We start from the raw sequence: 13,437 nt of genomic DNA on the forward strand, positions 1-13,437 counted from the left end.
TGTTCGACTGAAGCAAGGACAAAACTGTTATTCCATGCATGAAAAAGTTAGAGTTGAAAAAAACGTCCTCAAAGTGGAATGAATGTAGCTTTTTTGGCCTTGTATATAATTTTTAACTATTTCTGTATCCAACCAGTAGAAGATATTACAGTACTAAATAATTCACTAAGGTCACAACGAAGATACAAAAGCAGTGTTCATGGCCAATCATTACGTTTGTTTTATGACTCCTGTTTATGTAAGCAGCTGCAGCGTCAGTAAGAATATTATTTGACTCATTTTGTATTTTCTCTAAACGCGAGACACGTGAGCCTAATATACGGCCTTGCATGTGTGAGTTACATGTGCAGTTTTGTATTATTCACGGTATATTGATATAGAGAACTGCTGTATTACTATATATACTATATATACTATATTTACTATTACTATAGGTATATAGAGAACTGCTGTAGTAACTGCTGTAATTGGTATTATTGCTGGCTCGCACGTTAAATGGGTGTGCGTAATAATTACTGTTCACTGTTATTTTCACTTTTAAGTTTTAATTTTCCTCTGAAGGGATATTTATTTTTGTTATTGACACCCTGACAACGGCCAACAGTAACCCATCAATGTTTGATTTTTTTCATTTTCTTTTTGGCGGCAACATATTTACTGATATCCATTAGCAAGATGGGGTTGGGGTGGGCCATGTAATAAAATGAATACCAATAGGGTAAGTGGCTCCTATGACGCACACTTCCTAAAAGCGCACACCAAGAACTTTTTTAATGTAGTTCCTTCAGCAGAAGCCAGGAACGAAAAAATCAGCTGTCAATCACTTCAAGCGACATTTGTGCTGCGTGTGGACGGCGGTGGGTTGTTGTCGGCTCAAAAGGTGAGTAGTTATGGCGGATATTGTGATTGAGGTGCAATGTTTCTTCAGCAAAAAAGTGCCTGAAGCAATAATGCATGTTTTAAGACGCATGCACTTCTCGCGTAAACCTGAATAGGCCGGAAAGATCGATGGGCACTGACCGGATGGCAATGAAACGGGACTCAGTTTAGGCGTGCATGCTTTACCCAGAATGCGTCAGTGCTGACGAAAGGGGGCTGAATGTCAGGTGTGCGTGTTTAGGGCAACTGGTTCTGCAATGACGCACAGTTTCAGTGCTGCAAATGCGCACAGTACATTTGATGATTATCTAGCCTTCTTTCTTACAAGGAACAGCTTATATCACGATGAATTGACATGTTAGGCATTGGCACAGTGTAGAATGCGGCATTGAGCTCCACTCCCGGCGGTGGAGCTGGCAAAACGGCGGTGGAGCTGGACGCCTGGCCCGGGCGCTCGGCAGGTGAAGCTGGGCCCGGGCGCTCGACTGGTGACGCCGGGCCCGGGCGCTCGGCAGGTGACGCCGGGCCCGGGCGCTCGGCATGTGAAGCCGGGCCCGGGCGCTCGGCAGGTGACGCCGGACCCGGGCGCTCGACTGGTGACGCCGGGCCCGGGCGCTCGGCAGGTGACGCCGGACCCGGGCGCTCGGCTGGTGACGCCGGGCCCGGGAGCTCGGCAGGTGACGCCGGGCCCGGGCGCTCGGCATGTGATGCCGGGCCCGGGCGCTCGACTGGTGACGCCGGGCCCGGGAGCTCGGCAGGTGACGCCGGGCCCGGGCGCTCGGCTGGTGACGCCGGGCCCGGGAGCTCGGAGCCGGGCCCGGGCGCTCGACTGGTGACGCCGGGCCCGGGAGCTCGGCAGGTGACGCCGGGCCCGGGCGCTCGGCATGTGAAGCCGGGCCCGGGCGCTCGACTGGTGACGCCGGGCCCAGGCGCTCGGCTGGTGACGCCAGACCCGGGCGCTCGGCTGGTGACGCCGGGCCCGGGAGCTCGGCAGGTGACGCCGGGCCCGGGCGCTCGGCATGTGAAGCCGGGCCCGGGCGCTCGACTGGTGACGCCGGGCCCGGGAGCTCGGCTGGTGACGCCGGACCCGGGCACTCGGCTGGTGACGCCGGACCCGGGCGCTCGGCTGGTGACGCCGGGCCCGGGAGCTCGGCAGGTGACGCCGGGCCCGGGAGCTCGGCAGGTGACGCCGGGCCCGGGCGCTCGACTGGTGATGCCGGGCCCGGGAGCTCGGCTGGTGACGCCGGACCCGGGCACTCGGCTGGTGACGCCGGGCCCGGGCGCTCGGCAAGTGACGCCAGGCCCGGGCGCTCGGCTGGTGACGCCGGGCCCGGGAGCTCGGCCAATGGAACATCTCGTGCTGACTCCGTATCCATGCGGGACGACGAAGAACTAGATAGAAGTCTGCATGACGTGATGCCAACCCCTCGCGTGCAGAGGAAAGGTAAGCGAAGGACAGTTAATAGAGATGCTGTGCTGGTAAAGAGGGCATTGTTTGAGTCCGACGGTAACAAGGAAAAAACAAAGAAAGCAGCCAAACATGGACACGTGAAAATAAAACAGGTAAGGTAAAGCCCAATGAAGACCAGTCATCAGGAAGTGAGACGACATGCATATACTGCTGCAGGAAGTTCTCACGATCGTGTGAAGAGTGGATACAATGTCAAGTGTGCACTGGCTGGGCATGCGTGCCATGCACTGACGCTGAAACAAAACAGACAAGTTTCACTTGTGACCTCTGCCGACAGTAGATACTGAGTCAGAGAAAAGGTTTCGAGTTCATGATGTGTTCATGATGCGTTCATGTTCATGGTGTGTTTCATGATGTGTCGAGTTCAAAGTTCATGATGTGCTCATGGTGTTAAACTTTAAAATAAAGTGATTTGATCAATACCTCGACATGTTTATTAAACCTGTTGGAATTGTTCTTGTGCGCATTTGAGGCAGCTGAATGTGCGTCATAAGAGCACCGGTGCTCTATTAGCGCACGTCGGACGTTGGTGGATGTTTTGCCTTATATGTCATAAATGATGAAGGAACGCTGAAACATAAAAGTGAAATCAAGAAAGCAAATGCTTATGAAAACTGCTTGTGACCATTTTATCAGCAAAACAGGTTTCAGTAAGTCTCAAAAGCAGTTTTCCTACTAGGTGTGCGTGATAGGAGCCACTTACCCTACTGTATGGGGTAGGGCAATGACAAGAAATCATTGCCCTCGCCCCTCTGTGATGCCACTGCAGCCCTTGGGCGGAGACCTCAACAAGCATTTTTGCCCTTGGTTATGCATCGGGCAATAAAACATGTTTCGGCTTTCACCCGCAGGCTACAGTGATGTCACGTCACTTGTCACTGTCAGGCAATTATTTTACGCTTGCCAGCTACCCAAATCCCAATGCAGTATTCAAATATTGGATCAAGGCTATATTTGATAATGGATATTGGGTTGGTGAATTTATTCAAGCAGTGCCACTGTATACCTTAGCATTCAATACATACCATGGGTATATGCATTCTTGTTTAAAATAAGTTCCAGTATAGACCTTTGTTTTGACTTTTTGGTGATAGCAGAGGCAACCCTTCATGACATTGGTAAATGTGTAGATTGTAGAAGTAGATAAGTACAGTGAAGAAAAAAACATTCTAACCTGATCTTACCTTACCTCCCATAGGCGCGGGAGCCGGGGGGCAGTGGGGGCAGCTTGCCCCCCCCCCCCCCCCCCCAACTCTGGGGCCGTGGGGGCGGTGCCCCCACAGTTTTGAGACTGAATACCACACTTTTTTTGCAAATGTTTTCTTTTTTGTTGAAAAAGCCGAGGGGTGAAAAATAAGTGGCCTAAAACCGGTGAGAAAACTAGATTTGGGGGTACCCTAGGTTGATCTCTTTTATGGTGTGCCCCCCCAGTCGCAAAGTAGTTCCCGCGCCCCTGTTACCTCCTGCCCTACAACTTAGAATCTACCAGCCTAAAACCTACAACCTTCAACCTTCAACATACACTGGCGGTCGCAGCCGCTAGCAAAAGGGGGGGGCCAAAGTCACACTCGCGGGACATAACATTTATCAGTCGCCGGGGGGGGGGGGGGGGGTGATCGGCTAATTTTTTACGTCCACGAGGTGCCGCGCAGTTGGCATTACTTATGCTTCATCCATCTGATTCTTGCGTGAAATCTTTAAGCTCAATTTAAGGCAAAATCACCAGTTCCATTTCCCGTCCCACGGCGCTTCCACCGGTAGGCCCACTGCACCATGACGACGGATCGGTGTAGCATAGGTATACTGGAAGGTCAGGCACGCGGATTCATGACCTTACCAAATAAAACAATTCGGAAAAGTACAGATACCTCTTGCTTTGAACAAGCATGTGAAACCCAGAGAGCATTTTCAGACTATGACATTTACCCATATAGGTAACATACCTAGTTGTGTGGTGGCGGGAGAGAGTAGGTGTACACCGACCTCTGGAGACCCCCCACAGGTTCCGAGCTTTCAAAATTGGCATCTGAGGGCCGCGCGCGACTCCTGCGGGGCTTCGCAACGGCTCTATTGGGGCTCACTCAACCTGCCTAGTCTTACTGCTAAAAAGACTGGCCCTGAGCCCTAAGGACTTCATCAGTCTCTGCCATCCCCAGGACCCACACCGGCTCATGGGGTCCCGACGTCGAAATATGAGGGAATCTGCGTGGGACCATCAGGACGTAAAGTAATCTCGATCAGGACCAACGTAAGGCTGTGCCGGAGACTGCGTGAGCCCTCTGATCTTCAGAAACCCACCCATGTATGTTTTCACGTAGAGGCCAGTTTAGGGCCCTCAGAGACCAGTACAGGGCCTGCAAACTACAAAGGCCAGTAGTTTGAGACAATCAGTGACCGAGTTGGGCTCTCAGAGGCTAATGTGGGTCATTACAGGCCAACATGGGCCCTCAGAGGTCAGCGTGGGGCCCTAAAAGACCGGTATGAGCCGTCGTTGGACCCCAGAGGCCAGCAGAGGGCCCTCAAAGGCTAAGATGGGCCCTCCTCAGAGGCCAATGCAGGCCCTTAAGAGGCCGGCATCGGGTCTTCAGCAGCCAGTGCGGGGCCCTAATTGGCACCTAAAGGTTCGTCTTGGGACACCACAGACAGAAATAAGGCCACCATCGGTGTGAGACCCTCAGACGCCGGTTGGGACCCCTGAGGCCGGTTAGGGGCCCTAATAGGCCAGATGTGGGGTCTCAGAGATTGATGTAGGCTCTTAGCGGTCAACGTGGGCGCTTGACCGCCACTGAAGTTCCTTCAGAGGTCAGTGTAGGACGCTCAAAGACCGGTGTGGGAGCTATATTAATAGCTGGGCGTGGGTTTTTTGAGCCTCGTGACGATCGAATAATTGCCAGGGCCCCATACACCTACCTATATATGGGGGCCCATTGGTTGTTTGAGGTGGGGGGGGGGGGGGGGCCGGGGGGGGGGCAAATGATATGATGGCCCCCTTTATTGACCTTTGGGGGGCATGGCCCTGATGCCCCCCCCCCCCCCCCGCGACCGCCACTGTGTACACATTACAGACATGCCTCTGAGATTACATACTAGCTCATGCAAACTCTATGCAGGCCCCGGAGTTCCCAAGCTAATCCTTAAGAAACCAAGCCGGCATACGGTGTCACCACCGGGCTTCTGATGTGCACAGCACCAACCCATGAGGTCTTACTTTAGTGTCTTAGAGCCAATCTCCTTTAGCAGGGCCCACCCACCACTGCCGAAGGGGGTCTCATGCCAGCCATTGCTGGGCCTACGAGAGCCTCAAGTAAACCCACGCTGATATTCCATATAAGATCCGGCCATACTCGTGAACCGGTGCCAGCGACGCTGACCGCCAAATTGACAGAATGCGAAACTGAGCCCACTCATGAGTGAAATTTACGTCCTTTGATGGCGCAAGAAAGAAAATGAATCATACGAAAAGCTTTTCTAGGACTTTTGTTCGATCTGAAAGGTGGGGCCAAAAGATAGTATGGCCCCACCTTTCAGCACCAAAGGGGGGGCCATGGCCCCCGTGGCCCCCCCTGGGACCGCCAGTGTCAACATACCAAGTACCAACATACCAACCAGGCTTCATCTGCGTCATATAGGTACCATGACATTTGCCATCTGATTTGCGCCACCACCCACCAATGGCAATGTCAAATTTCTTGTTTTTATGGATCTGTGATCTGTCTCTGTGGCTGCTGCAACTTCTTCTAAAGCTTCTCCAGCCTCCTGTAATTAAAAAAAAAATAGATCTTGTTGTTCCTCCAAGCTCCTCTAAGGTCATGCTGATTCTACATCTTGCCTATGATACAAACAATGATAATCTCAAAATCAATATTGGTGTGCCACTGGCCACAAGTCATTTACTGTACAGCTTACAGTTTACACACAACTGATATCCTCTTAGAAATAATCCTGTGGCTGCTTGGAAATGGCTCCTGGAAGCTCATCCAAAGACCGAACTGTATCCCTATGCTCATTGATGTGCCTGTATTGCGCTGCCTGTATTGTATGTATATGGTTTATGTGTGTCAATGTGTTTTCCCTCTGTAATGCCCACCGAATGGTGGTTAGTGGGAATATGAAATAATAATAATAATAATAATAATAATTGATGTCTCTACTCTCTAGGCATTCATTGACCTATTTTCACCTCATATCTCATTTCAGATATCAGCAACCATTGTGTGACTCCAAGATGTCAATGACTCAAGCATGGGCTGCTTTGCCCTTGTCAAAACCAGTCATGACCACGATTGTGAAACATTTGAAGTATAAAGCAATGACTCCTGTTCAGGTTAGTTGTACTGAGTATAATTGTTGATAATGAAAAATCAATATCATAGCTGAATTAGCTCCAACTTGAACTGCAAGCTCTTTCCAACTTGAACAAGCTGACCTCTATCAGGCACTCTGAATTCAGTGGTTGATGCATTCAAGCATTTTTCTCTTTTCTTCTCAGCTGTTCTCATCTGGTCTTTCTTAATGCCACCTGAAGCTGCTGCTTGTTAGTCTGGCTCTGTAATTCTCTCAGCCGTCATCTCTTAACCCGCGCCCCAGTGGTGGTCTTAGCCAACTTCGCCATAGTGGGGGGGGGGGCATATGTTACCACCCACCTCTAACTCAAAAACTAAGAGGGCTAGAAGGACGCGGTAAAGAGCAGTCGATAGCGCTCAATGCGTACGCTTGAAAGTATTTTAGTCATTTTGCATCTTAGAGCAATATTGGGGTCACCAGAGGTCATCAAAGGTTAAAATTTGCCAATTAGTCATTATATTTTTCAGAAAACATGCCTTATCCCAGGAACTATGATAGCTAGAAAAACGCATGGAAAAGCGATCGATAGCTTTTGAACTCTTCTTTTGATAAGCTCGTCATCAAAATTGACCTCAGGTCAACGGTTTAGCCTCCAGAGGGCAAAAACTCCAAAAATAGCTGTTTTTACGAAGTGTTATTCGACAATAACTTTTGACTAAAAAAAGCGACGACATTTCTATTGCCAGAATCGTGTTCCTCTCGCCGAGACGCGTCGAATGAACAATAATTCGACCTTGAAAGGTCAACTTGATAATTTGACCTCAGGTCAAGGTCATGACCTGACCGGAAAAGGTCATGTTGCATATCAGTCCAACAAGACAAACAGAATGAGGCCATCCCCAGCGTTCTATCTCTTTCCAATCGAGAGTTATTGGCAAAAATCTGGTTGTAGCTTAAAATGACCTCGGATGACCTTTCTAGAGGCTATCAGCAAAAAAGACACCTTGGTCGTCACGGGTAGTCCAAATCATTGTGATTCTGAAATGTTTGGACTGTTCTCATGCGTACACACGGATCTAGAGGCGTTTTCATTTTCTCCATTGACCTATAATGGTAAGGTCACGCCGCTGGCCTGACCTTAGGTCACGGATATAAAAAAATCCGAGATATGCAAATTATAGGCGCCCACATCATACAATCCACCAAGTTTAAAACCTCTCTGACAAACACTGCAGGCTGAACATGATTGCAAACTTTTTTAGGCTTGGTCAGTCAACTTGACCTGGTGACCTGACCTGACATGACCTGGGGTAAAAAAAAAATTCACACATTGTCCAAAATTGATGTACAGAAAACTACTCCAAGCGGCGTGGCGCTACGCGCCGCGGTTTTTTTATTCACACGCAAAAAAAAATGCGACAGGGTGGTAGCATATGCCCCCCCCCCCCCTCCCACTGGGGCAAAGATTAATATCACATTAAAGGGACTATCCCACCTTTAACATGGGGTTTGAGCTGAGATAGCCAAGTTTGCGGCGAGGTTCAGAAACCACTATCTATCTAGGTTGCAACCCCCGCGGCCTCTTGGTGTTGAAGAAATTCGTTCCCTTCATTTGAAAGTGGGCCTTGTACAAGGCCCTATCTTCAACATGGAGCGACCGTTAGTGTGACCTCACCTCGTTTAGTCATTCTGATTTAAATGGGTTCGTTCGTTGAAAAATCGCTTAAAACTTGGTCTGAACTTTGTTGTGGTGCCTACAGAGTAAAAAGAATCAGCTTTATGACAGTAATGTGGCCTGGGGAAGGAGGTAATTTTGGGCTGTGACGTCACATATTTGAAAGTTTGTGTTTGGAATATGGGAAGCCTAAGATGTTTAATGAAAAATAAATGCCAGAACCGTGTTCCTGGTCATCCAATCTATAAAGTCGGGCACAATTTAACTGGTTTTAACAACATTTTAGAAGGTGGGATAGTCCCTTTAAATTCTGCTGTAAATCCTATTTGCAGCGATACCAAGCTCAGGATAAACCTAACGCCACAAATTTACCATTTTTAACACACATTGGGAACATCATTATGCTGAAATAACAATAACTAAATAGTAGTGCATACTTTCAAAGTCAAATATGGTACTGGGTCTTTCATGAGTCATTGGTCAAGGCAATGGATTCAGTTGTGTGACTTTAACCTTTTTGTTTACAGGCTGCCTGCATTCCACAGTTCATGAACTATAAGGATGTGGCTGTTGAGGCAGTCACTGGCAGTGGCAAAACGGTGGCATTTCTGGTGCCACTGATGGAAATTCTGCTGGTGAGCATGTTTTACAATCACTCGTTCCCTCTGTAGTCTGTTCCCCGCGACCCCAGAGTATTTGCCTACTTGTCGGCAAGGTAAGACAATCCCCCATGACATTTGAGCCAGCTGGCCTCTCCTTCTTAGTTCTTCATGTCGACAGTGAAAATATCCCGCCGTCCTCCCCCCCCCTTCCCCACAAAACGCGGCCGTCGGCGAGTGAGACGGATCCCCGCGACACGCCGGCCGAGAGAGGCAACGTCTTGGTCGTACCCAACCTCTCCACAGCCCTCCTGTGGAGCAATGGATAAGCTTTCTCTTACGAAACGCTGTAGTGACCCCCCAAGGGCGAAACTCCCCCGGCAGAGTAAGGTCGTCAAAAATGACGACCTTACTCTGACCTTTGCTCTGCATTGAGTGAGGAGAGCCGTTGTTCTATATACTCTGGTGAGCCCCGCAACCTTTCGTTTTGACAGAGTAAGGTGACCCCAGCTAGTAGCTACCCTCCATATCTCCCCCATCAGAGTAAGGCGCCCATCGCTACCCCCTCATATTCTTCCCCTGGCAGAGTAAGATGACCCCTTACCCTCCCCTACAGAGTAAGATGACTCCTTTCCTCCCCCGGCAGAGTAAGATGACTCCTTCTCTCCCCCGGCAGAGTAAGGTGACCGAGGTGCGGAAGCAGGACGTGTACGCGGTGGTGGTCTCGCCGACCCGGGAGCTCGCCACGCAGATCGCGGAGGTGCTGAACCAGTTCCTCCTCGAGACGCCGCAGTTCTCGCGACAGCTGGTGATCGGTGGCGTCTCATCGGCGGCCCAGGACGCACGCAGGCTGGCAGAGCACGGCGCTAATATCGTGGTGGCTACGCCGGGCCGACTGCATGACTTGCTGCAGAGGAAGGAGACAGGGCCGAGGCTGCAGGCTGCCGTCAAAGCGCTGGTGAGCGGCCGGGACCGGTTGGAACTCGGACGGAAGGAAGGGATCGACGGTCAGTCGTCCGGTTGATCTGGAGGGAGAGGGAATCCGTGGTTCAGTTCATTTTATTCCTGTTAGTGCCGATTTGTTTGGGTGGATTTTCGGTGTCTAATCGTACATCTAAATTCTGTGGTTGTCCCACTTCAAACAAGGAGTGCTGGTTGGCGCTGCTCAGCTGTCCCCCCCCCCTTCCCCTCCCCCGCCTCCACAGGAAGTGCTGGTACTGGACGAGGCCGACCGTCTGTTGGACCTGGGCTTTGAGCGGCAGCTGAGTGAGATTCTCAGCTGGCTGCCGCGACAGAGGCGCACCGGGCTGTTTTCAGCCACTCAGACGGACGAGGTGCAGAAACTGGTGCGCGCCGGACTGCGTAACCCGGTGGCCATCACCGTGCGCGACAAACAGACCGGTGAGCGAGACGGAGGTGTCCGCCTGCATCCACCGTATTTTGATTGGATACCAAATAGTAAATACTGTATTGTGCGTGTAAGGTGGCGTATGCAACATTTGCCAGTCTTTGTCCGCTCGGCAGTCTGTTTTCATTGGTAAGTGTTTTCTGACCCGATTACGCGCATTTACCTTTTTATGACGTTCGTCTCGCTGAAAGCTTTCGATTTACCGGTTGGCGTCTCCACGACCATCTGGTTATGAGACATGTGATTTTCCCATCCATTCATACCCAAAGCCACTGCCGTAAAATTGTTTTATCGAATATTTAATAGATGTTACATGTCTGAGTTTCGGTGATTTCAGACATTTTCAGCGTTCTTCTGTTGTTTCAGGTGACTCACGGACCCCGCATCAGCTGGAGAACTTCTACATGGTGTGTTCGGCAGAGCACAAGCTGGGCACCCTGATCCACCTGTTGCGACAGCGGGCAGCGCTCGGCCACAAGGTTATGGTGTTCCTATCCACCTGCGCCATGGTCGAGTACTTCACCGTGGTCGTTAAACGGTACGTGGTTGCGTCGCGTCGCCCTGGGGCCGGTATATAGCGGAACAGCAGAAATACCGGGTGCTCGCCCACAGACACCTCTTTTTTTTACTCTGTAAGTGCTCTGTATTGACGGACTTATCTCTTATTTTCCAGACTGGTGAAGTGTCCCAATGTTCTCAGTATACATGGCAAGATGAAAAATAAACGGTTTAAGATTTTTGACAAGTTCAGGAAAATGGAATCTGGTGAGTAGCCTACACTCGAATCTTGGGAATACGCTTCGCATCTAATCATTACTGTGTTGAGTGTTCTGCACATAACTCACGACTCTTGTCGCTAAAGCCGTCTGTATTGCTCTGTATGTGCTAGGAACTAGGAATAATACGCCTGTGCGCGTCGCGATGACTCCCCTTCTTGTCTGTGCCAGGCGTGCTGCTCTGTAGGGATGTGATGGCGCGCGGCGTGGACTCCCTCTATTTCAGTCCCCCTCTGACATGTGTTCCAGGCGTGCTGCTCTGCACGGACGTGATGGCGCGCGGCGTGGATATTCCCTCCGTGCACCTGGTGGTCCAGTACGACCCGCCCAGCTCGGCGGCTGCGTTCGTCCACCGCTGCGGCCGGACGGCCCGCAGCGGCCACCAGGGGGCGGCGCTGGTACTGCTGCTGCCCACAGAGACCAGCTACATCCAGTTCCTGCAGCTCAACCAAAAGGTGGGTACATTATACTGATCAACTGCAGCGAGCTCCTGCAGCTCACCCAAACGGTCTGTAGTTGCCCAAAACTACTCTACTGTGCTCAACTTGCTATCATTGGCCTTTGAACTGGGAAGTAGGAACCACTAGGCTTTTTGGTGCGTGTAGCTTTTCGGTGATTTGGCAAAGTCCTATGAAGGTTTATTGTATGTCTGGAAGAGTATTGTAACTATTTGCCCTTGGCATGTTTCGCCTAGGTGGTGAACCTGTGCAGTGTGCTGGTGATGCACCCTTTACCGCTCCTTCTGACAGACTCCTCCGTTCCCCAGGTAACATTGACGGAACAGGAGGCTCCGCCGCCACCACCGCCATTCACAACTGAACTGCGGCAGCTGCAGCTGGCCGATCGAGCCAACTACGATCGCGCCACGCGCGCCTTCGTCTCGTTCGTACAGGCCTACGCCAAACACGAGTGCCGGCTCATCTTCAGCGTTAAAGGTACGGAACGATTGGCTGCCGGCTCAGTCGGCAAGTGGCGCCATGTCACTGATACTGTCGAATGAACCTGCATGGCCTCGTGTCGCCTCACAGCTTTTGTCTAGTGCTGTCCAGTCAGGCCATTCATTTCTTAGTAAGCCTCCGAAATGTGAAGAGAACGAGTAAATGTTATATCAATATTTGTATCAATAAATATATAATCAGTAGCTTGATTTGAGCAGAATTGCTAATGTTTTAAGTAACAAGCTCGTTTTATTCACTGCCCGGGCACATTCAGTGTTAAAGATATTCGCTTTACCGCGCCGTACTGGGTGCTCCGTCTGACCGCTCCTCCCCGGTCCCCAGAGCTGCCTCTCGGGGAGATAGCCACCGCCATGGGGCTGCTGCAGCTGCCCAGGATGCCGGAGCTGAGGACGGCAGAGGTGACCAACTTCACGCCCGCAGACGTCGACCTCAACTCGGTACCCTACAAGTGAGTATCGGGTCTTAGCTCGGCGCTGGTGGGTCCGGCTTGGCTTCGGCCTGGGACCTGTAGAGTTCGCTGTCCTTCCTCAATAAAAAGGCTTTACGTATCGCTGCGCTATATTGCAGCATACGGGCTCTTGTGGCGTCAATTACGGATTATTACGGGCCAATTACTGATGGTGAATCCATTTTCTCCGTTTTTGAGGAGCAGGACGCATTGGTAGGATGGAATTGATTTGTTATGCACGCATATATCCGTACGACAGATTGAGAATCGGTTTCGGTTCGGGGGAGACTTGGTGATGCTGCTTTACATTTCGAGATAGGGCTAGAAATCCGAATGAGCGGGAAGACGAAATACAACATAATTAAGGCGAGTCGGTTGGCGTGGTGCTCGTGCGATGACTGGGGTTAGTCGACGGTTTCGGTGCTTATGTTGTGCGATAACTCGGAGTTAGTCACTAAACACGAGGGTTTCTCAACTGCTCAACCGCGATGGGAGTCAGTAGTGCCAACTGTTCACTGCCCAGTGCCCAGCCGCTATGGCTAGGGGTCAGTCGGTGGTACTGCTCAGTCGCTATGTCCGGGGTTCAGCCAGTGCCCACTGTTCAGTTGTGATAGCTGGGGAGGGGGAGGCGGGTCATTCGGCGGTCATCACTCAGTTGCGATGGCCGAGGGGTCAGTCAGTGCCCACTGCTCAGTTGTGATAGCTAGGGAGGGGGGGGGGGGGCGGCAGGGGTCAGTGGTCGGTCGATAACCGCCGCCGGTGTCACTGACCTGACTGGGACGGTCCGATGGTGGTCACTGCAAACAAAAGGAGTGCCTCGAGCCCGCCTCCGGCGAAAGGATTGAACGACCGGTGTTCGGTCAGGGCATGGAGCAAGGTCACAGTGTGATATGTGTTATAGTGGCGGGTTAGCAGTGTGGCCGTCGAAGTTTATGTCG

At 51.2% G+C, this 13,437-nt stretch overlaps 1 protein-coding gene across 5 annotated transcripts in view; it reads left to right on the top strand.

The window, feature by feature from the left end:
• LOC122364528 (ATP-dependent RNA helicase DDX55-like) overlaps positions 1–13,437 on the top strand; it is a 15,645-nt gene continuing 2,208 nt past the window's right edge. The window contains exons 1-10 of one of the 5 annotated variants that reach the window (XM_043334976.1): positions 1–257; positions 6,548–6,674; positions 8,837–8,944; positions 9,585–9,866; positions 10,114–10,309; positions 10,683–10,854; positions 10,990–11,081; positions 11,342–11,547; positions 11,859–12,027; positions 12,373–12,499. In XM_043334976.1, the coding sequence (XP_043190911.1) occupies positions 79–257; positions 6,548–6,674; positions 8,837–8,944; positions 9,585–9,866; positions 10,114–10,309; positions 10,683–10,854; positions 10,990–11,081; positions 11,342–11,547; positions 11,859–12,027; positions 12,373–12,499 (1,658 nt within the window). In that variant the 5' untranslated portion in view covers positions 1–78. The other 4 variants (XM_043334972.1, XM_043334973.1, XM_043334974.1 and 1 more) reach the window with 4 other exon arrangements.

The sequence above is a fragment of the Amphibalanus amphitrite genome, unplaced genomic scaffold (assembly GCF_019059575.1).
Source record: "Amphibalanus amphitrite isolate SeventyFive unplaced genomic scaffold, NRLGWU_Aamphi_draft 000681F_arrow, whole genome shotgun sequence".
In the NCBI taxonomy this organism is placed as follows: Eukaryota; Metazoa; Arthropoda; class Thecostraca; order Balanomorpha; family Balanidae; genus Amphibalanus; species Amphibalanus amphitrite.